General features: G+C 45.4%; 3 protein-coding genes across 7 annotated transcripts; 2 read left to right on the forward strand and 1 right to left on the reverse strand.

Annotated features, from left to right (window-relative positions):
- The first annotated feature begins 1187 nt into the window (after window positions 1-1187).
- On the forward strand, window positions 1188-14074 carry zmym4.1 (zinc finger MYM-type containing 4, tandem duplicate 1). 3 transcript variants are annotated; one of them, XM_052072510.1, is made up of 27 exons: window positions 1188-1434; window positions 2508-2892; window positions 3474-3896; window positions 4366-4547; window positions 4681-4928; window positions 5011-5191; window positions 5742-5945; window positions 6057-6210; window positions 6489-6604; window positions 6680-6853; window positions 7065-7215; window positions 7294-7466; window positions 7553-7700; window positions 7784-7867; window positions 8043-8114; window positions 9352-9380; window positions 9479-9650; window positions 9830-9942; window positions 10021-10216; window positions 10352-10432; window positions 10529-10638; window positions 10952-11123; window positions 11292-11443; window positions 11541-11655; window positions 11771-12010; window positions 12100-12247; window positions 12961-14074. In XM_052072510.1, the coding sequence occupies exons 1-27, from the start codon at window positions 1372-1374 to the stop codon at window positions 13208-13210; spliced, it is 4536 nt and encodes a 1511-aa protein (XP_051928470.1). In that variant the 5' UTR covers window positions 1188-1371; the 3' UTR covers window positions 13211-14074. The 3 variants fall into 3 exon arrangements, with proteins under 3 accessions (XP_051928470.1, XP_051928471.1, XP_051928472.1); XM_052072511.1 differs by having other exon boundaries at window positions 8046-8114; XM_052072512.1 differs by having other exon boundaries at window positions 1355-1477.
- Window positions 14075-14252: 178 nt separating this feature from the next.
- Window positions 14253-17563, reverse strand: illr4 (immune-related, lectin-like receptor 4). Of its 3 annotated transcripts, none has more exons than XM_052072622.1 (7): window positions 17355-17563; window positions 17205-17279; window positions 16359-16457; window positions 16194-16280; window positions 15774-15925; window positions 14896-15020; window positions 14253-14805 (listed from the first exon to the last, which is right to left on the reverse strand). In XM_052072622.1, the coding sequence occupies exons 1-7, from the start codon at window positions 17413-17415 to the stop codon at window positions 14610-14612; spliced, it is 795 nt and encodes a 264-aa protein (XP_051928582.1). In that variant the 5' UTR covers window positions 17416-17563; the 3' UTR covers window positions 14253-14609. The 3 variants fall into 3 exon arrangements, with proteins under 3 accessions (XP_051928582.1, XP_051928584.1, XP_051928581.1); XM_052072624.1 differs by having other exon boundaries at window positions 14253-14787; window positions 17349-17562; XM_052072621.1 differs by having other exon boundaries at window positions 17349-17562.
- A 936-nt stretch (window positions 17564-18499) lies between these two features.
- ak2 (adenylate kinase 2) lies at window positions 18500-22189 on the forward strand. The gene is made up of 7 exons (XM_052072625.1): window positions 18500-18707; window positions 20057-20182; window positions 20257-20367; window positions 20447-20541; window positions 20653-20725; window positions 21210-21432; window positions 21959-22189. Exons 1-7 carry the CDS (start codon window positions 18609-18611, stop codon window positions 21964-21966), a joined length of 735 nt encoding a protein of 244 aa, XP_051928585.1. The 5' UTR covers window positions 18500-18608; the 3' UTR covers window positions 21967-22189.
- The last annotated feature ends 486 nt before the right edge of the window (window positions 22190-22675 follow it).

Here is a 22675-nt window from a genome sequence, read left to right on the forward strand (position 1 = left end):
ACAGCACATGAAGTACTTTTCACTCCTATTTAAGAGAAAGTGATGTTCCCTTTTGTTGTCGTAATTGTGCATTGTGTGCATTATTCATACAGATGTGGTCGCCACTACCCCACTGTCCTCCCCGCTCTGTTGATTTAACGAATTAAATCCTATCATAGTCGACGTTTTGTGTTTCCACAGCCTTAGCGAGCCATCCCTGCATCACACCAAGGACATCACCTCATTTGAAGCTTTTTGCTGTGTCCGCCCTCCTCACTCTAGCAAGTTTCGCACCAACTCCAAGGTCCACCCACCACCAGCAACCTGTCATACTCACAAAGACTTCCCCTCTTTCCAGCCCACCTACATCCACTTGTCCCAGCCCATCCGCCTCAACTCCAAGCCCCGTCCTGCCAGGCCTCGCTCGCACATGCTGGGGATCACCGGAGACTTGGGCCCTCTGGGACCCTTTGGATCACTGGGATCTTTCGGGCCTCTGGCTATGCGCAGCCACAAGACGGAGATGCTGTCCGTCATTGGGAAACCATGCGTTTTGAACTGCAACCAGCGTCCCGTCACGGGTCCGGTTCGCCCTCAGCTCCACGTGTTCCTGCCTGCGGAGGACGAAACAGACACTAAGTCTTTAGACGAAGGCTGCATGGATGAGTCGGAGGCTAAAATGGCTTCGCTGAGGCTGAGAAAGGAAGATGCCAATCGGCTGGCAGATGTGCCTGCGGGTCGGGCTGACAGTGTCATAGGCCTCCTCAACCACTAAATTTATCAAGAACTACAAAATCGATGTTTTTTTTTAAAAAAATCTTTTACGTTAGCATAGATTCCTGAAAAATGTCAGTTATCGACTCTAGTGATGTCAGTATGGATACAATAAATATACATTTTCAGTAATCTTGTTGAGTGTAATTATTAAATGTTAAGATTGGTGTAGAATATGTCACAAATAACCACCCAAGTGAAAACAATCAAAATTCTAAGCCTCATTGCATTGGGTAATTGGTACTCCTTGAAGGAATCCTGGTAGTTGTGGTGAAGTGCACCAGTCTCCCTTTTTCACGTACAATAACTGTTGACACCATTCATAAAACCAACTTTTTATTTCATTTGACCAAAGCAGTGTGGCTGAGAAATACAAGACTAAATAGCATAAAGGATGAGTTTAGTCTTATGTCCACTAGGGGCTCCAATGAGCGATTTCCTTTTGCCAAAAACCAGAGGTAAACACGCAAAGAAGGAAGCGCCAGACAAGCTAGTAACATCCCCATCGTAGGATGGTGCTTTGGTTCTAATTGAAGGGTGCACCGCTCTTTCAAATCAATTAAATGCTTTGAGTCGTCTTTTTATGCACGACCCGAGCGTTCTGCATTGGCAGCGAACATGGAGGTAATGGAAATTGGCGATGGACGACGGCATCCGGCCGCCGATGAAGTGCCACTTGCGGTAATCGAGCTCCGGCACGCCGTCGCAAATGACCGATAACACGGTTGGAGTCAGAACGGATTTATCCAATGAATGCATTTATCCATGTGTCTGTGTCTTCTTGGACTTTATGTTCAAGTTCATGTTTGTAAAGCTTGGCCACGCTTAGCTTGTAAAGGTGGTTAGCATCAAAGCGTACATACACCTTGGCCAGGATGCTAGTATTAGCTTAGCATGAGCCGCGCTAGTCGCGCGTCCAACAGTGGATACGTCAGCGACAATAACAATGTTGTTAGGTGCGCTTGAGTTTTTGTCTGATGAAGTCTCGTTAAAGTGTCTTTAATTTGGAATGGTCAGCGGTGGTTGTATTTATATTTAACTAACAGTGGTAAAAAGCCGACATTTTTCCTACTACGTGTTTATATTTTCGGTGTTGTGTTTATTATTTTACTTCTATGTTAACTCTTTTCCTAAGCTCTTTGTTACAGCTGCAGCTGTTGTGAAAGCGCTACATCAAACAGGATGTATTGTATTGTACTATTTAATTTGTGATAGCTATATTGACTTTTCGAGATGTGATATAATTACTTTACTTGATCTGACACCAGCTTGTTTGTAAATGACAACGTGTGAATGCTGAGGGTCGAGAAGTCGTAATGATTGCTTTTTGATGTCAGAAATGTGAAAAAAATGCCTATATGTTGATCATCTCATTCATTTTTAAATTGCAATGACTTAATTATTGTGCTCTTTTTAAATACCGTATGGTTTAATTGGAATCGTATGGAAAATAAAATGTTTTGCCTGATCACTCAGACTGCTAAGGTTTCACGCAAACACTTTGGAGAATAACAACTTGTCATAACTGACACTCTAAAATCCAACTGCATGTTTTTCTCAAACTCTTGCCACACATTTTAATTAAATGCAGCCTGTAATAAAAGGTATTTCACTGATATGTTTAGAGTCTGGACTTTTTGGGGCACAATGTAAAAGTTGTATATCCATTACAAGAGAGACATGGAAGAAACAAGGGTGAGTTCATGCATTTCGCAGTCCTAAAAATTTTGGTATATGTTCTTGGTGGTGTGCAGGAAACAGAGGACACGGGATCTGAAGCTCCAGCCAAAGGTGGAAGCTCCCTCCCAAACCAAAGTGAAGAGAGCAAGTTTGAACCTAAAGACATAGAGACCCCGCTAGTTCCGTGTCGCATGGAGCCCTTGAACGCCTCACCGTCCCACTCAGAAGACGAGACCGAGGAAGGAGGCCCAGCCAGCGAGAAAGATGAAGATGACGTAGAGGATGTAGAGGAGATGGAAGCCACTCCTGTGCAGGTGAAGGACCTGGACTCGGAGGAGACAATCGGCAAAGGCAATTGTTCCGCCTCATTCAGCCTCGATGAGATGATGGACATTGGTACTGTGGATCAGCAAGAACAGGAAGCTCAGATGTGCACAGATGATAACAACAGCACCACAGGTATAAACAGAATAATAATAACAATAATAATACACAATAATACATTTATAAGCGCTTTTCACAAAACAGAATAATAATTACAATAATAATACACAATAATACATTTATAAGCGCCTTTCAAAACACTCAGACACTTTTACAATCAAAACAAGAACAATAAAACCACACATCAAATTTTAAATAATAAAAGGAGAGATTAATTTAAACTGAACATGCGTGCATGATTTAGACAGACCTAAAAGAAATTTATTTTGTTCAATTTTACTCCCTCACGCTTGAAACAACTTCAAAATTTTGAAACACCCTTGAACTTAAGACACATTTAGCTTCTTAACCTGTTCTCACTATCTCACTCGCACACTTCTTCAAATTAGAGATGCAGCGTGCTTGCTTCAAACAGAGCATCCAACAATACTCACAGGCACATATTCGCCCAGGAGTTCTCAACACTCCTTGGCATGTGTGGTGGCATAACTGCAAATTCAGACTTTTGTGAAATCTTTGAACATCTGTATTTTTCTCAAGATGAGTATTAACAATATTGTGTCTGAAAACTGTACGTGATATTTTTTTTTCCCCAGTGTTGGAGGAGGAGGAAACGGCACAAAACGAGCTAGACGCTGACATGACACCTAATGTCGGAATGAAAGTTGATGAAGAAGTACAAAAAAAAGAGAAGGAGGAGGAGAAAAATGAAGATGGGAGTGTGGAGGAGGTGAAAGAGAAGGAGATGGAGGAGGTGACAGAAAAGGAGGTGATAGAGAAGGAGCCTGAGGTGAACGAGAAGGAGTGTGAGGAGGTGAACGAGAAGGAGCGTGAGGTGTTAAATGAGAAGGAGCGGGAGGAGGAGAACGAGAAATTGGGGGAGGATGTGAAAGAGCAGCGGCAGCAGCAGGAGGAGGAAGTAAATGAGAATAATGAGGGGATAGAGGAGGAGAAGGGGGAGAAAGAAGAGGAGTCTCTACCTTTCTACACCACTCGCTCCAGAAGCAGAGCAGCCACAAGTAAGCCACACCCCAATGTTTCGTCATGCAGCACCCCCGTTGGTTTGTAACAGGGGTGTAACTCATTGTGGATTTGTATTGTCCATTATTTCAGCAGTTCAATTACCTCAAAAGGTCAACACCAGGCACAGAGCAAAATCTTTCATGGTTGTATTATTATTATTATTCCAAATATAGAATTTGGAGGATTCTAACTCTCAGACTACCAAAATTGCTGGAGATATAATGGTGTATACAATGTGTATGACAATTTGTCTGCTCACTTTGGTGTGACGCAGGGCTCTGTGCTCGGTCCACTTATGGTAGGTAATAGAAAATCAAACATAAACAAGTAGCACAATTAATAAATATCCAAAGTGCTTGGTTCCTAAAAACAACCAATTTAATCTGTCATAAATGATTGAAGTATTTCACTCGCATGTTTTTTTTTCCGGCAATTTGACAGTGTTTTCTTTCTCTCGTGTGTCAGCGTCCGTATCACCGTCAACGTCCGACATGACCAATGGGATGAAAGTGATCAAGCTCTCCGCCTCCAATTCCTCTTCATCATCTTCACCGGCTCCCATCAAAATCAAGGAAGAGCCCGAGGATGAGGAGTACGAGCTTATGTCCGCCACGGCCACTGTAAAGGATGAGCCCGTTGCTGCTAAGGCAAGCTCGCTTTAGTTTCTTTCCTGTGGTGATTACCGACCACTGTGCTGCTTAAACATACTGCAAAATATCTTATATGTAGCCCAAGTTGACTGCTAAAACGACGCTGACGTCTTCACCCTTGTGTTCATAGGAGGAGGACTTGCAGATTGAATCCGTGTACTCCGTGATGCCGGACGGCAGCGGTCGAAGGCAACGAAGTCGACTGTCCTCGTCCTCGTCCATGTTGAACATGTTGTGCGCGCACTGCCAAAAGGGGCTGCTCAAGGGGCAGACGGCATACCAGCGCAAAGGCTCCCCGGCGCTCTTCTGCTCCACCAGCTGCCTCTCCTCCTCGCTCAGCTCTTCCAAAAGCGTCAAGACCTGTCACCGCTGCCAAAAGTGATTGTCGGCAATAGGGAAAGACCCATATGGATTTCTTTTTACGCTGAATGCCGTCTGTCCGTCTGTCTCTGTCCACTAGGCGCATATACCGCCCTCAGGATGTCATCCTGGCTCCGGATGTGGACGGCTTGATGAGGGGCTTCTGCAGCGAACCGTGCCTGAGTGCGTTCACCCTCAACAAAAACGCTGACGCCAAGGCGCTGGCTTCTTCCGACGTCAAACTACAGTCGGCATGCAGCATGTGCGCCAAATACGACATCGTAAGTCAATGCGGACACGCAAGAGCGGCACGGGAATAATGTGTTCAAAAAAAAAAAGGGCGCAATCCCACTTGGACGTCACGAAAATTCACCTTCGTCGCAAAATGTACAAAAATAAATAAAATGATGGCCAAAAATCTCGATTTAGTACAGTTGTGCTTTGAGATGGGAGTTCTTTTCGTGACCATGCTCAAAATTCCAAATGATTGCATCTCAAGTCATCTTTCCTCCTTGAAATGAATAGAAAAGCCATTAATCCGTTTTTTGAAAATCTGAAAAATAACACTATAATATAATATTTTAAAACTTTTTTGTTCATTGTACTATAATTTAGTGTTTACACCTGCTTTTATTCCTAATTAATTTTATTGGTCCCCCGCCACCCCCCCCAAAAAAAACAGGAAGCAAACAATTACAAGAAAAAAAATTGTCCGGACCAACTTGATGAAATTGATAAACTCAATTCCCCCACCCCTAATTTCCCTTCATTCTGTAGGTGACCGTTTGAATATTATTTATTGAATTATTATTAAATGTTTTCCCCCACCAGAGCAAGCACGAGGTCGTCCTTAGCGGCATCGTCCACAAGATGTGTAGCGACGCATGCTTCAAGCTCTTCCGCACTGCCAATCAGCTGACCATGACGGGCTGCGCCAACTGCGGCTCCATCTGTCACGTGAGGCCGCTGCTGCTCAAGATGGAGGGCAGCAGCAAGACACTGTGCAACCTCGACTGCCTCGTCAAGTACAAAAAGGTACGCAGGAAAAGTGCGGCCATGTTCATGAGACACCAAGTAACCCTTTTAAATTCAAAAGTCAACCGTACTCAAATATTTTGTTCTTTTTTTTTTTTTTAATGGTAAAAGAAAGTTAAGATGAATCTGCCGTGCGCCATGTGTCGCTCCCCGCGGCCGCTCGCCGACATGTTCCACAACAAAAGCAACACCGATGACTCCGTGAGCCTCTACTGCAGCAACAGCTGCATCATGGCCTTCATGGTCCAGTGTGTCAGCTCCTCAGGTATCAGATAGGACGGCAAAGCGTGAATGTTGTTGTTGTTGTCCAAACGATACGCACCTCAACTCACTTCAACATAGTTCTTCACCAGCAAGTTGGTGTCAAAGCACCACTTAAGTCAAAATGCAGCTCCTTGACGGACTTGCACATTGTTCCTTGGCACAAAGATGCCACAGGTCGGCAGTGAAGTACTACTTTTGTGGAACGGAAGCTCCTCAACTCACATCAACATAGTGCCCGGGCACCAATAATCATGACAGCCGTGTTTCCCCGCCCACCAGGCACACACCTGACCTGCGAAAACTGCGGCATGAACTCTCTGCCGGCGTACCACGTGGCCATGTCCGACACCACCATCAAAAATTTCTGCACACTGCCGTGCATGATGACCTTTCAGGTATCCACGGGGCGTGCGACCGACCGCTGCATATCTCATGGCTGTGTGTAATGTAAACGTGACGTGTGGTCGTAGGAGAAGTTCAAACAGAAACAGAAGCAGATGACCATTTTCCCAAAGTTGACGGTGGCGTCCGGTCAGGAGCCGAGCGCCACGCCGCCGCCGCCGCCGCAAGCCGCTTCGGCCACGCTTGGCTGTGCCCAGTGTGCCCGCCAAATGACCTCCAAGCCTGATGTCATCCACGTCAAGGTGCGAAGACGCACGCACACATAAGGGGATGGGAGGAGCTCTCTTTGCATGTTCTGAACTCCTGGTTTGAAGTTTGATGATTTTCATTCATGATGATGTCAGCTTGTCAAATTTTCAAAGTTTTTCTTCATATCCGAATTTTTTTTTTATTTTTGAATGAGCATCGCGTCGCTCGAAAGCCATTTAAGTCCTCCACCGACTGCGTGCGCAGGACAAGGTGGTGTTTGTCTGCAGCTGGAGCTGCGCCCTGGAGTTCAAAACGAGCAAAAACATCAGCGCCAAGTGCGAGTACTGCAAGATGGACAAGATCAGCCGAGAGGTGAAGCGCATCAACGGGAAGGACTGCTCCTTCTGTAGCCACGGTGAGTCACCGCCCGGCGTCTCGACCGCTGTCTCGCCTCGACTCCTCTTTATACGTCGGTCGCCCGCTCTCCGGGCAGGCTGCAAGCTGCTGTACGAGCATGACCTGGACGCGCACTGGGGCAAGCACTGCAAATGTTGCTCGTATTGCCAGTGTGTCTCCAAGAAAGTGGAGAAGGCGCTCTACGGCGAGTCCAGCGAGGAGTTCTGCTCCGAGGAGTGCAGGTCCAATTACACCATGCTCTTCTGCCATGTAAGTCTGATATAGACATCGTATTTATTGTCTATATCAGGGATGGGACCGGATAAGATTTTGTTTTAAAAATCCTCCCAATTCAGGTTGCCAAGTGCACCTCGTGCGGCCGCAAAGGCAAACTGAAGCACAGTCTTTTCGTGCTGGGAGAGTTGCGCAACTTCTGCGACCTGGCGTGTCTGTTCCACTTCTGCAACGGCCAGATCAAGACGCAGGGCGACGTCTTCCCGCCAGGTGGGCCGCCGTTGCCCTTTTCTCGCGCGCAAGCGCGTTAAACGCTAGGATGCCTTTGAACGCCACCTGTGCTGTGATTGCAGACTCGCCCGTCATCGCCAATGTTGTCTCACTCGCGTGCCAGGACCAGGCAGGCCGTGCCACTCCCGACAAGCCCACCAAGCAAAGTACGCACTGCAAAAATGACACACCTCTAGCGACGGTGAAACAAACGCTTGAGTCGGTTGATATGACACCGCAAAGAGAAATTGAGTTTGCCATCACCCGTGCTTAAAACCGATTTCAAACGGACTTCTTCGAGTGTTGCTTAGTGCCTGTTCTTATTCTCTTTCTTTCACAAAGTAGGAGACTATCAAATCAGTTTGAGGAAACGAAAAGAGGACTCGCGCACTTCAACAGGTCCCCGAACAAGAGGTAAAGTCATTTCTCAACACCATTTGAAGTTTACTGTAAAATTGACATACAAAGTATGGGACAAAAAACATTGTAGATTTAACACTAAACCATAACAACATTTAACAATAGCAAAAGCTTAATGCTAGCATATAATGTGAAACACCACTGACACGCTAATGTGAATTCAAGCGGTTAATTGACGCTTCCAATTGTCGTTGACTGTCAAACTAAACATAAAACAAAGACAATCCCATGTGTGCTGAAAGCAGCCACATAGCTTTAGCTTTGTCCGTTTAGCTCAATGCTAGCAGAAGTCACCCAACACCTGTAGACAGAAAGGATAGCAATACTCACAATCATATATTCTTTGTCATCTGCAAAGAGTGCCTGAAATTACTCCAGTTTATATCGCAGTAGTGACGGGAAGAAATTTCATCTGTGTTGTATGCTACACATACAGTACATTTGACAATGAAGTTGTTTCCAATCATTTATGTATATTCCTATGTCTGTAAAATACTGCCCCCAAGTGGCCAGGACACACATACGCACCAAAAGCGCAGCACAATGTCCTTTGAATTAGAGCATACAGTGGGCCAATAAGTAATCGACACCGCCAGGGCAACAAAGGAGTGGCTTCGTAAGACGCATTTCAAGGTCCTGGAGTGGCAGAGCCAGTCTCCAGATCTCAACCCCATAGAAAATCTGTGGAGGGAGTTGAAAGTCCGCGTTGCCCAACGGCAGCCCCATATCGTCACTGCTCTAGAGGAGATCTGGATGGAGGAATGGGCCAAAATACCAGCAACAGTGTGTGAAAACCTGGTGAAGACTTACAGAAAACGTGTGGCCTCCGTTATTGCCAACAAAGGGTACATAACAAAGTATTGAGATGAACTTTTGGTATTGACCAAATACGTATTTTCCACCATGATTTGCAAATAATTTTTTAAAAAATCAAACAATGAGTTTTTTTCCCCCACATTCTGTCGCTCATGGTTGACCTTTACCCATGTTGACAATTACAGGCCTCTCTAATCTTTTCTAGTAGGAGAACTTGCACAATTCAAATGTTGAGGTTCAATGTCAGGCTTCCGCAGAGCTTGCTGGTGATCTGTTCATTTGAAATACGAGGTCGTATAAACATGCAGGACAGGGGCCCTCCAGGACCTGAGTTTGACACCCCTGAATTAATGAGAGCAACCCCCCTCAAAAAACAAACAAACAGTAGAATCTTTTTTTTTCTCCCTGTCTGTAGGTTCCGACTCACAAACAGACCCTGATCTGGTAAGCAACCGCTCGACATTCTACTTAAAACGCAAATAAGTCCCCCTCGTGAGTTTTATTTATTACTTTTGCCCCACCCCCCACCCCTCTGTGACCAGATCATTATTAACGACAGTCCAGAGAGAAAGAGGCCGTCTCCTTCCACGCCCACGCCTATTTCTACCAGCACTTCGAGAAGCATGAAGAACAAGGCCCTGCTGTGCAAGCCGCTGGTGCAGAACAAGGGTGTCTCCTGTCGGACGCAGACGGTCAACGTCGAGGCGCAAACAGGTCCGCTTACGGTCGCAACGGATCGCACTTGCAATTTTGGAAAGGGTGCCGGGGGGGGGGGGGGGGGGGGGGGGTAATCGCACAGCCTTAGTTGCAAGGCGAGCGGTACTTGTACCACACTTGAAGAAATGAAACATTGCACATTTGCCTTCATTACCCACTTGCTCTTGTCCCTATAGATTTGTCCATACCTGAGGTTATGGTCCTCCCCATTCCCGTGCCGGTGTACGTCCCCGTGCCCATGAACATGTACAGCCAGTGCACCCCCAATCCCGTGGGCGTGCCCCTGCCTGTATGTAAACGCTTCCGTGGTCAACAGGGCGGCGGCTTGGCTTTCCCGTCTGTGACCCGCGTCCGTGTTGTCCCGCAGCTCCCCGTGCCCATGTTGCTGCCCGTCAACATTGACAACGCCGACCGCATCGTGGAGACCATCAAGAAGATCAAGGAAAAATTCCCGGAGGACCCGTTCGAGGCCGAGCTCATTGTCATGGCGGAGATGGTGTCCGAGACCAACGGAGGCGATGGCGGGACAGACGAAGAGGGGGAAATGCGAGCGGCTGGCGGAGGTAGACGGGCCAGAATTTTTGACCGCGGGAACTTTTTGTTTTCAAGCAAAACTTCCAGGGATTTATTTTAATTTTTTTTTTAATTGATTGCTTTTCTTGATTTTTTTCATCCAATCTCTGCTGCTTTTTGAACAGATGCCGATGGCCTGGTCGTCAGCTTGGACGAGCCAAATACTCCTTCACCTCCCATGGATGTTGAAACCGATTTCCCCATCGGTCAGTCACCCGATTTTGATGATGACGACGAACCGACTCGGCTCCCTCGAGGCTTGTTTCTGACGCCGTGCCGTACTTCCGCCCCCCCCCCCTTAGAGACCTTGGAGAGGATGGCCCTGCAGCGAGAGTCTTCCACGCCGCCGGCCAGCCCCACGCCCGCCGGCTCACGGAAACGTCAACCGTCACGGAAATCCAGAGAGACGAGGGTAAGCGTCGTCACACGTGCGGTGGATTGCAAAAGTCTACACCCCCCCGGTTCAAATGTCACAGAGATAGCGGTTGCGCCCTAGTTATGAGTCATGAGTGTGGAACGAATGGAACAAATTGGCTCATTCACTCCCAAAGACGTTTTTAAGCGTCTTTTCAGACTTGGTCCAGAATTGGTTGATACTGAATGAGTTAGACTTGTTAGTAACTGCACCCCTATATTCATATCTCAAACGCTGTCAATTAAAAAAAAAGAATAAACTTAAAAAGCGACAACTGCCGTATTGACTCTTTTCTCTTTGTGCTCACCAGGGTCGTAAAAAGTCAAACAAGGGCGCCGAGGTGTCGGGTAAAAAAGGGTCCGCCGCCAAGAGCTCCGTCCCCAAAGTCCTGAAGCTTAAGAGTGAGTACGGCGTGGATGCTTGGAAGCGATGGATCCACTGGAGAGACACTCAGGCCGACACGGAGACGCCGCGTATCGGAAGTGAGTCAGCTCTTGAGAGGGTACAGGATTTGTGGCGTGGGGGGAGGTGGGGGGGGGGGGGTGTAGCCTTCAAATGATTGCATTTTTTTCCCCTGTAATCACTGTCCTCTTTGAACTCAATGAATCACCCAGACATTATTTGTTGGTAAAAAAAAATAAAATGATCAGTGCGCCCACTGGTGCCGAAAGAAGACCTCCTCCGCTGCACCTCGGCCGAACTGAGCTACGGCCTGTGCCGCTTCATCGCCGAGGTCAAGCGGCCGTCCGGCGAGCCGTACGCAGCCGACAGCCTCTTCTACCTCTGCCTCGGCATCCAGCAGGCAAGCCCGGCCGGCCCTCCCGCTCTGTGCGAACTCCCGGCGGTGAGGCGCGCTTGTCACTCGCCTCACCACCCGTTGTCCCGTCGCCCCTTCGCAGCACCTGTTTGAGAACGGCCGCGTGGAGAACATTTTCACGGACGGCTTCTACTGCAAGTTCTCCACAGAGTTCACCAACATGCTCAGAGGCTTCCAACCGACCCTCACAAGCGGGGGTGAGTGGGATGAAGAGAAGCGGGGGCCGCTTTCTGTTCCCAAGCGCCGTTCGGGAAACACTTTGCTTGTCCTTTCCACGGTGCCATATTTTCTCTGTCTCCCGTCGGCCGCCAGGTTACATCCACTCGCGTGTGGAGGAGGAGTTCCTGTGGGACTGCAAGCAGCTGGGCGTGTACTCGCCCATCGTGCTGCTCAACACGCTGCTTTACTTCTTCTGCAAGAACTTCGGCTTCACCACGGTCGAGCAGCACCGGCAGCTCTCCTTCGCCCACGTCATGCGCTGCACCAAGACCGCCCAGGGCAACGTCAAGACCACCTTCCTGCGCTTCTACCCGCCCATCGCGCCCATCGATGGTGAGTCCGGTCGGGCCGACGATTGATCGTCACATGCGGTGGATGGCGATTTCGTTTTCGTAACCCCTCCCCCGCGTGTGCGTCTTGAGATCTGGATGGCGTTCCAGCCAAGAAACGCAAGGAGGAAGAGGAGGAGGAGGCGAAGGTGAAAGGGGAGAAGATCCTTGAGATGAAGGAGAACACGGAAAATCCTCTGCGCTGTCCCGTGCGACTCTACGAATTCTACCTTTCAAAGTGGTAAGAATGTTGCAACCGGTCAACTAGGGGTTCGGACTATTGGATCAGTTTTTATTCCGTTATGCCATTAAATATTTGGTTCACTGTTTATTTATTTCATACAATTAAAATCATACTCAAGTTCGACATTTTGCACATTTTTCCTCCATGATAGTAATTGTTGTATCCCCTAATAATGATTGCAAGTGCCTGTGGATGCCACAAGATGGCGCCAGAGCACTATATATATTTTTTAAATGAAGCTCTTCCACTCAGTTCATAATACACTCTGAATGTGTTTTTAAACTAACTCAAGTTGGGTTAGAAATAGGCTGATGTGGGTTGTTTTTACCCATCAAGTCAAAGGTTGCATTTTCCTTGCATCAAGATACCACAAGATGGTGCCAAAGTGCTACTTTTGACTCAAAGCTGCTCCACTCACATCGACACATTTCCTTGGCATCAAGATTCCTGGCAAAACACTACTTTTGTCGAAATGACCTTGCTCAATTCACTTCAGCATGTTTCCTTGGCACCAAGATGTAGTAAAATGGTGCCAAAGCATTCCTTTTGTCTAAGTGACGTTCCTCGGCAAAAAAAAAATTCCCAGCGAAAAACAAAAGATAGGTTCCCAAAACAGTACCATTAAAATTGGGGAATAATTTTATCATCTTGGTTTGTTTTTTGTTTTCCACCCCCCCAACCCCCCCTGGAAATTTTGTATTTCCGTTCAGCTCGGAGACGGTCAAGCAGCGCACCGACGTGTTCTACCTGCTGCCCGAACGCTGCTGCGTGCCCAACAGCCCGCTGTGGTTCTCGGCCACCCCGCTGGACGAGGAGACGAAGGAAGCCATGATCACTCGCATCCTCACCGTGCGGCAGCTGCACTTGGCCACCAGGGAGCGGACGCTTGCCCCCGAAGACGACGAGAGCGGCGGCAGAGGCGGCGACGACGACGACGACGATGACGACGACTGGCCATGACGAGTCTGTGAACTCTTACCGAGGAGACGGAATCAAGTGTTTTGAAGGCAGCGGTTGAGTTACCACGTTTTAGATGAGGACGAGACGTTCTGTGACACTAAAGGGAGCAAGCTTGACTCCTCCAAAAACTTGTTTTGAATCGAAGGAATCACCGTTGGAATTCCACGATCAGCATTTTTTTTGTTTGTTTTGGAATATATTAATAATCTTTTCTTTATAAAGGTCCAACCAATGTCAATAGGCAGTGAGATGACGCTGTCCTCTTTTTGTTACCGCCTCTTTGCCTTCATGATGTAGATCAGTGTTTCCCAACCTGTATTGAGCCAATGTCCAAATTTTACCTTTTGAAAAAAAATCTTAAGGCACGCCGCTAAGCACAAAATGTCACGGGAACGATATGACGTGATACTGAAATCATGTCGTCTTCTTCGTGTCCGCTCTAGTTTGTGTGAAATTTTGGCCCGTTAAGCTTTTATTCTGATGTTAAATGACTGAACACTGGTTAATTACTAATTTCTGCTCACAAGTGAAGGCATATTTCATTGTTCATCTTTTTGCTATACATCACCGGCATGGATAGATGGAAGATACATCGTGTCGAAAAATCTGGGTTTTTTTCTCCACCAGTTGCGGTTGGGAAAATCACTGATATCGAGTCCGTGTAATTTAGAACAAACGGAACCATCTTGCCGAGTAAAAACTACTTGAACCCATCCAAGTTGCGATTCAAAGCACCTTTTAAGACAAAACGTGACGGCCTTCCTCAATTGTTAGCAGTGTACAAATAAAAAATGTATCCATTCATATATCCCTTGACAGACGTTTTGTATTGACCTTTTTGTTTAATAAAACTGTCAATGTTAACGATTGAAGTTGGATTAATCGCTTTTTTTTGATCTGCCGTTTGTTTCAGAAACTGTTTCAGAAAAAGAAAAGACACATCCACATCCACCACAGGTGAGGTGGTTATTATTAGCTAAAGTTAAGTATGATCTTTTTTTCTCCTCAAAATGTGTGAAAGAAGAATCTGAATATTGCATACATGTAAAAACTAAACATTTTGCCACTTTATTTCCAGTCAAAAGTTTTACATTCAATAAGTCACTTCAGCCTCTAAGGATGGATGTCTACTTTTAGCTCTGTTGTCTTTCAGTGGACGTTTTGCATCAAGGCTTCATCCTCACTAGTCTAAAAATGCTCATCTGGATTGATATTAGATTGGTGGAATAAGAATTGAAACGGAAGAATCCATCCATCCCTTTTCAGCAATCCCAAGAAAACTGATATTTTGTGCAACGCTGTTGACTGAAATTGATTTCAGAGGCTCGCCTGTTTTTCCGGGTAGGCCACCTAAGCTAACTTTGACCAAAGTTTTGAGTTTGTGATGGGGAAATTGTGGTCAGAGGAAATTGCAGTACAACCGTCCTCTCTGCGCCGTCTTCTCGCAGATGCTCTTTTGCAGGGCGTCACAGGCTTTATCGAACCAGCACAAGAGGTCGTGAGCCCCATCCTTCTCGCCCATGCGGACGCAGTCCTCACCGCTCGTCCCCCCCCTTGACCAGTTGTCAGGCTCGTTCCTCCCCCAGAATTTCAAACTGAGCAAAATGCGCAACACGAATGATGAAATTTGTCACACCCCCCCCCAAGCCCCATAAAAATGGAAACGGTTTTTTATCTATTCCTACCTCAGATTAAGAGGTGAGCCGTCCGCCCACAGCCATTGACCTTCCTCCTTGGAGTCCGTCAGGCCGATCCAGAACTTGTCCTCCAGGAAGACCATTTTGTCCCTCAGTTTCCTCTCCACGAAGCTCTAATCAGGTTAGAAAAAGTGGGTGTCAGCGGGGGTTGAAACAGACACACCCCTTGAAAGTGTAATTAAAAGTGCAGGTGCTCAAATCACTTGCATAAGTGTTGTGCCCATTTATTAGGAAAAGTATGGAACTTGAATATTTTTCTGGAAAAACGTGGGTGCCAAAACACCCACATCTTGTGTGGGGGCAACACAAAGGGGATGGGTGTCTAATGCTTTGACTGGGAAATGTGCTTCCTGGAACATTGACATTTCCCTGTGGGGGAGTTGAAAAGTGCTGGTCTTGCTCCCTCTTACTGGGAATAAAGCGGGTGTTCAAAACTTTCACTGGCAAAAGTGGGGGTGTAGAATCACTTACATCCCCTAATGTTCTTTCAGTCTGGGTGTGTTTGCTTTTATGTCAAAGTGTGGATGTTGAAACGCCCCCATCTGGAGTGATAGAAAGGGTTGGTGTTGACCACTTTTCTTAGAAACGTGTAGGCGTTGATCGCTTTTACCAGGGAAAGTGAGGATGTTGGCCTCTCTTGTTGGCAAAAGTGTGGGTGTTGAAATAACCACTCCCCTGAGGGTGCAATTAAATGTGAGTTGTGAAACAAGTGAAGAATTTTTGCTTATTGCGGCATAGGGAAGGAGCAATTAAAGGTATGTTTGGCCACCGTGTTTGCAAAAGGAATTGCTTGGGTCATTTGTTGCTAGGCAGAACTTGTCGACGAAGTGACCTGTGCCAGGAACCCAAAACGGTGGCTGTGGCACCTGCTCATCATGGCTGTCGATCTTCACCAAGTCGCCACTTAGAATCCGGCAATGGTGTCTGCTCCGTTCCCAGGTTGACGTACTGGTCGAGAACCAGTAGCAGCTTTCTCCGTGAAGCTCCCAACCTGGGTCACATCTCCTGCAGACGCCATCTTGGAAGATACCACAGAGACTATTTGGTAAGTTTTGGTTAACTCAAAATGCTAACGCATGGCAGTCATGCAAGGGATAAAAGGTGTGCTGTTGTACATTTAGTCACAAATTCGGGCGAGCACTCTCTGCGGCTGTTAGTATCTTCGACAAAATGCTAACCATAATTATCTGTGACGCGAGAAAGCTCAGCTGGTTAAGCTGATGAGACTACCGGTAGTTGTATGTTCAGCTAGTGCTGTATGTATTCCACAACAGGTTTTTACTCACTCGCTGTCTCTGATTGACTGGCTTTCCACTCCTCGCGCTCAGCCTTCAGATTTTGGATTTTCTTCTTAATTTGAGCATTCTGGTAAACTGCAAGAAACGAGGCAGCCATGATGAATAAATGATGTCCCTTAATATGCTAAATTGCTAAATAGAGCAACAACTCACAGACGTAACAAAGAGCGACAAGCGCCAGCACCAGGAAAACGCACAATGCGACTAAGGCCACTTTTTCCGACCTCAGTTTTCCCCTCACTGTCGTTTTACCTGTTTTGGGATATACAAAACACACACATATACAGACATGTAAAATTGAACACACGTTATAACATAATTAGACAGTGATGGTGTACCACAAGGATCCATTCTAAATCCCCCTGTCTTTCATGTAAATCTCTATGTCCTGTATATAGAATATCTGTATTCTAGTGTATTTGTAAAAATATAGGATGCGAAAGACAACATAATCAATTTTAGAAATATTTCTATTAACTGCTGATCTCATAAAAAATAAATCTCCCCTGACAACATTTTTGCACAAATCAATATTAATGGTCACCACGTTGGTCTACTCTATTATTTATACATAACCCCAGTGATTGATTATACACAAATACGCAATCACTTGTAGAACTGCTTGACTGTCACACAGTGTAACATTTGGCAAAGATTGTGTTCCACGGGGGAGCCGCTTGTCCTTCATGTGAAATGTTTCGTACTGAATATAATATTTCTATAGCTCTTGTGCTTTCTGAGTGGTCTATTCATATATTTTTTTATCATTTTCAAAATGTTTTATTTTTATTTTTATTAAATGCTGCTGCTAACTTTTGAAAGAAAAATGGCACGCACTTGACTGAATGATTTACATTGACTATTCCTCTTTCTTCCTCTTTTTTTCTTTCACGGTTAACCGTCTCGCCACTGAGAATTTTGTCAGTTTAATTTATTCTTATATATTAGATTATTATTTTTACGAAAATGAACATGACAGAATTTGAGGTGGTCACCAACCGTGCTGTGGCTCTAACTGCGTTTTTGCCTCCTTGACCAAGGCGTAGTTTGTTTCAGATGATGACAAGGCTGCATCTGTCCAACCAAATTACACATATGTAACAAATTAATCCACAAGAGATGTATTCATTGTTCAACACTCACCCTTACTGCCATTTCCCCGAGATTTTACAAATACCAGGTCCGAGTAGAGAACGTCACCCTCGGGCATTTTTGTACCGTGAAGAAAGTATTTAGATCTTTACTTGACTGTCTTCCAGTTTCAGGCTTACATGAGGAAGGTGCATTAATCATCAAAGTCAGATGGTTTGTTGTCGTCTTGAGTAGCATTTCCTTTTTTTGGTGCCAAAAGAGTCTTGCAAGCTCAGGAGAATTATACCCAAGAGGCGGGATGATGGCCAGTTGCCAGAAAACAGAAAGGGAAGAAAAAAAACACTTCTTGTAACACTATTACCGGTAAGTTAGTGGAGCGTGATTATGACCTCTGACAGGAAGCAAAAAATTGACTTGACCTATAAATTTGATAAGCAAAATAGACATTTTAAAAATACAGATAGAGGTGCTAAAATTGGGTGATGATCAAAGTATGACGCCATTTAGAAAATTATCCTGTAATAAACCAATTTGTGAACGGGAATATATAATAGCTAATTGGTTTAGCTACTGCCCTAAAAAAATATATATACTGTATAGAGCGAGAGATTCACCACTTTATTTTTAACAAAATCTCACTTTTACAACGAAGCAAAACCAAAAAAAAAAAACAATAACAGTGCAATTAGATGAAAATTACTGCCTTTACATTACAGGATAATAAATACAAAAAAAATAATCTATCAAACTATTGTAAATTACAAATAGGTTTGATATAATTTTTTAAATCTTTAATCGAATTCATAAATTGACATTTTGTTACCTTAATTGCATTCGGTAGTTACCGAATTCTTATTTCGGAAAACGAGGGAAAAAAGAAATAGAAAAAAAAGGTATTTAAAAAAAAATTGAGATCGACACAATAAATTAAAAATGGTTAGGCAATTATGCATTTCACATTAATTCATCTATGTAGTGCATTGGTTGACTTTTTTTTATTTTTAAACTTGAATTTTAGATTTTAAAAAAAGGTGAGGCGCCATGAATCACGTCATTTTAGTTTTATCCAATCATCACATGCGCTATTTAATAGTTATCCAATCATCACATGCGTTATTTAATAGGCAAAAGCCTGCACCAATCAGAAAATGTCCGTTTTCTGAGAAGGGCAGTGCTTGTGTACTTTTCATCCAATAGAAAGCGAGGAGGCGTCCTTTTCCTTTGCTGACCTGGCTGAGCCGTCAGCTGTTGAACCACGTCTGCCAGACTTGGGCCAAAGTTTCTCTTTTGGTCATCCGTCTCCTCTCACTGATGGCTCCTAGCGCGCAGCTCAAAGAGGCGATGGCCGACGTGCACGAGGGCATCCGGGCCATCCTGCTCGGGCCGCCCGGTGCCGGCAAGGGGACCCAGGTGAGCGGGCGGCGGCTAGCGTTAGCTTGTCACGGCTAGCTTGGACGCGCGGTAGTTGCTGGAGTTTAGCTGGCGGCTAACGCTAATTTAAAAACTCCTTCCGTCCGATTATCCCTCACCCAGTGGCACGATTTTGTTTATTTTCCGACGTGTGATGCGGCTAATAGTCTTTTAGGCTTGCACAGTGGACAACTAAGAAATGTAAGGATTAAAAAAATAAAATAAATTAAACCCCAAGTTGCCCCAACTTCATTGAAAAGAGTACAGTGTGCGCCCAAAATATGTATACATTTTAGAACAAATGTCGACTGATTTCATTTTGTTTATTAGAATTAGCCATTAACTACAGTTTGCCAAATGCGAACCATGCTGCAACTAGTTTTTGTGAAATTCGTCAAAATTCAAATCTCGGATGTATTGCGTTCAAATGTCTCAGGCGTTGCGGACAATTAAAAATGTCATGTCGTAACACAAGCTTTTGCAAACAAAATTATGCGGTTATGAAGCGATATACAGCTAAATGTATGCTAGTATATGCGGTATTAATATATTATGTTTTACGGTAATACCTAAGACTACTTATTTCATATGTGAATAAAAAGCACTGTGTAAAGAGGCTCTGTCATTGAAATGGACAAGCACTTTCACAACAAAAAGTCTGTTTCGTTAAACAAAGATACCAAACGTTATGTTAGAAAACTTACCTTTTTATCATTTAATAAATCGTAACTAACTTTAAAAAAAGCAAAGCATGGAGAGTCAATCTTGCCATGTTGTATGTCGTCCAATAAAAAAATAATTCTCGACCCGTGGGGTCTCAGAACAATGTTTTCTGATCAGAAAGCAGTTTCTCTAATGCAAGTCGGAATGTCTGCAAAGGTCAGCTGTTTGGTGTGCGGTTGTGATTGTCCAGTTCAGTCATTCCCAATAGAGAACATAATACCTCCGTGCTTTTAGGGTTATTTTAAACAAGAGTATCCATAGTAGAACGTGGTGTATAGCTCCAGATTGCCAGCGAGTACTTATGTTCTACTTTTGTCCCAGTGGAGTGTCGTGTTTACAAAGTCAACACTGAACACCACTTGAAGTTGCTGCAGTGTTTCCTCATCTGGAACAGTGCACACACACACACACACACACACACACACACACACACACACACACACACACACACACACACGACCAAAAAAGGACCAGTTTGCTGCAGAAATTAAAAAGTGACTCATCTTTAAAGACCTGCCTCTTTTTTTAAGCGGAATAGACAATCAGTCAGGGGCACAATTACTTTGGCCATACTTTTCGAAAAACTTAATGATTTTAATGACCCAATGCTCTTTCCGTCCCTGTAGGCCTCTCGACTAGCCGACCGCTACTGTGTATGTCACCTTTCCACCGGGGACATGTTGAGGGCCATGGTAGCATCAGGCTCGGAGTTGGGCAAAAAGCTCCAGCAGACGATGGACGCCGGAAAGCTGGTGAGCGCCGTTTGCGTCCATCGTGTGACTTCCTGGCTTTTCCTGTCAAGCGTGATCCATTACCCGCGCTTCAGGTGAGCGACGAGATGGTGGTGGAACTCATTGAGAACAACCTGGACACACCTCGCTGCAAGAAAGGCTTCCTATTGGACGGATTCCCCCGCACGGTGAAGCAAGCTGAGCTGGTGAGTGTCTGGTGGGTAGGCGTTGGACTTTGACGTACGGGTCGTCTTGCCTTGACATCCCACTTGGGTGCTGTTTCAGCTGGATGAGCTGCTGGACAAGCGGCACGAGCGACTGGACTCGGTCGTTGAGTTTTCCGTTGACGATTCGCTGCTAGTGCGCAGGATCTGTGGCAGGTATTTGTTTGGTATTGTTGTTTTACATGACACCGCTTGTCACAGATTTATCATTTTGTTTGACTTTCTATACTTTTGCTGCTCTCTCTGATGTCTTTTCTGTCCTGGTAGATTGATACATCAGCCCAGCGGCCGCTCCTACCACGAGGAGTTCAACCCACCCAAAGAGCCCATGAAAGATGACGTAAGGCGCTCAGGGACCCTTTTTTATTTCTTTATTCTTTGGTTGAGATGGGCTGCTGCAGGAAATCAAAAAGGATTCTGCCTTTGCTTTGGCGGTAACCTGCCAAATGAGATTAGTTTGCGGCCTAAAGGTCTGCTCTTAAACTGCAAATTAACTTTCAGACACCAAAGTGAAGTGTTGAGGGCTGGAATAGGACGGCAATCGTTATTCAACTCCTGTTTGTTTGTTTGTTGCCGAAATGGGCTGGTGTTTACAAAAAATAAAAAATTGTGTTGGGTATGAGTCCTAACATAAGCACAACCAAGATGTCTGCCATCTAATGGTGATCTGCGTTATTACAACTTCAATCTACATTGCAAAGAAAGTGTGGCCCAAGAGTGCTTGCTTAATGATAGCATAAAAGTAAAGGAGGTGTCCCGAAAATACAAATCTAATCTTTGTACTTTTTTGGGTTGTGGGTTGGGGGGGCGGTTCTTCCATCCAGGTGACCGGCGAGCCCCTGATCCGCCGCAGTGACGACAACGAGACAACCCTGCGCTCTCGGCTGGACGCGTACCACCGCCAGACGGCGCCTCTGGTCCAGTACTACAGCGCCAGGGGTATCCACAGCAACGTGGATGCCGCCAAGAGCCCCGACGTGGTCTTCGCCTCCATTGTGGCCGCGTTCACCTGCGCCAGACGGGCCTCGCCGGCCCGCGCCTCCTCCTGTAACGTGTCCTCTTCGTACCGTTTCTTGGCACTCTTTACATCGGTCATGATGTCATTCCTCAGCTGCAGTTTTGTCATAGCCAAAAGTCAGGAAATGCCTTTTTTTTGTTTATTTATGACCCAACTAAACTTTTACAAGCCGATGCCTGCAGCGCCTCTGCGGACCTCTGACATCATTGACTGCAAATGTGATACTGAAACAATTAGGTGGTTTCCTTCAAGGAAATGGTTGTCATTTACCAGTTTATATCCAGATTCTCCTTGACCTCATCATTCTGTGGCTTTTTGAGTCCAGCTGGTTCATTCACAAGTTTCCTATGTACTGAGGAGGGGGCGGGGGTGGGAGTAATAACAGATGTTTATCGAGTTCCCAAGTAAAAATCTTTGATCGCTAATTCCCCCCGAAAATGAAATATGAGCTCATGTCTAAGCCACTTCCCAGAATGCCCCTGTGATGACTGGCTTTTAGTCTGCCCTTTAAACAAACACACCCTTTTGATTTATTTATTTTTTCTTCCTCTCCAGCCGCTTGAATCCCGGGGATGCGCTCACATCAAGGACTGCAGGAATGCTGTGAGAGACAGACGGATGGGCTGGTGGTTGGTTTGTTTGACTGGATGAAAGAGTAGAACTCCACACGGTGATGGGGCTTTGATGCCGGGCTTCAAATTGTGGCGCATTTTCAGAGCAAGGCACGCATCTTCTTGATCATTCCCCGTTCTTGGTCTTCCAATAAACCTCAGCTTTTTTCTATCACTGACATGTATGTATTGTCTCTTTTTGTCAATTGACTTTTATGCTGCACAGACGCTGGAAACAAATACAACAGCACGGGGTATGCCCCCCCCCCCAAGCCGCCAATAAGAGTAATATCAAAACAGAAACATGCACTTGCATGCATTGGTGTATCTTGTAAGACTCCACCAAAATGTAGTTTTATTTGTTGAGCCACACCACAAATCCACAAATTGGTGGATTAACTTTCTCACAAACGAAATGTACAAAAATTGCATTCGTCAGATACCCTTATTCACTATTACAACACCTCCATTTAAATCTAATGGTTTATGTCTTAACCCAAGTCCTAAACCCAAACACGTTTATATATATATATGGTTAAATGTTTTCCCCAAAAGCCTACTAATAACATAATTAATCGGCGCTGGAAACAAGATCGTGAGCCTGCGGGAAAGTTACAAGTTCGGGCAAATAAATAGACTCCGTTATGTATTTGCACCCAAG

The sequence above is a fragment of the Hippocampus zosterae genome, chromosome 7 (genome assembly GCF_025434085.1).
Source record: "Hippocampus zosterae strain Florida chromosome 7, ASM2543408v3, whole genome shotgun sequence".
Classification (NCBI taxonomy): Eukaryota; Metazoa; Chordata; class Actinopteri; order Syngnathiformes; family Syngnathidae; genus Hippocampus; species Hippocampus zosterae.

Excerpts from the sequence above, each read along its gene's own strand:
- zmym4.1 (XM_052072510.1), top strand. The coding sequence starts at position 1,372 with ATGGAGGTAATGGAAATTGGCGATGGACGACGGCATCCGGCCGCCGAT. Across the intron at positions 6,605-6,679 it reads CGTGCATGATGACCTTTCAG|GAGAAGTTCAAACAGAAACA; the intron begins GTATCCACGGGG and ends GTGTGGTCGTAG. Across the intron at positions 7,467-7,552 it reads ACACCATGCTCTTCTGCCAT|GTTGCCAAGTGCACCTCGTG; the intron begins GTAAGTCTGATA and ends CTCCCAATTCAG.
- illr4 (XM_052072621.1), bottom strand. The coding sequence starts at position 17,415 with ATGCCCGAGGGTGACGTTCTCTACTCGGACCTGGTATTTGTAAAATCT. Across the intron at positions 16,281-16,358 it reads TGTCGCTCTTTGTTACGTCT|TTTACCAGAATGCTCAAATT; the intron begins GTGAGTTGTTGC and ends CGTTTCTTGCAG. Across the intron at positions 14,806-14,895 it reads GGCTCACCTCTTAATCTGAG|TTTGAAATTCTGGGGGAGGA; the intron begins GTAGGAATAGAT and ends CATTTTGCTCAG.
- ak2 (XM_052072625.1), top strand. The coding sequence starts at position 18,609 with ATGGCTCCTAGCGCGCAGCTCAAAGAGGCGATGGCCGACGTGCACGAG. Across the intron at positions 18,708-20,056 it reads GTGCCGGCAAGGGGACCCAG|GCCTCTCGACTAGCCGACCG; the intron begins GTGAGCGGGCGG and ends CCGTCCCTGTAG. Across the intron at positions 20,368-20,446 it reads CGGTGAAGCAAGCTGAGCTG|CTGGATGAGCTGCTGGACAA; the intron begins GTGAGTGTCTGG and ends GTGCTGTTTCAG.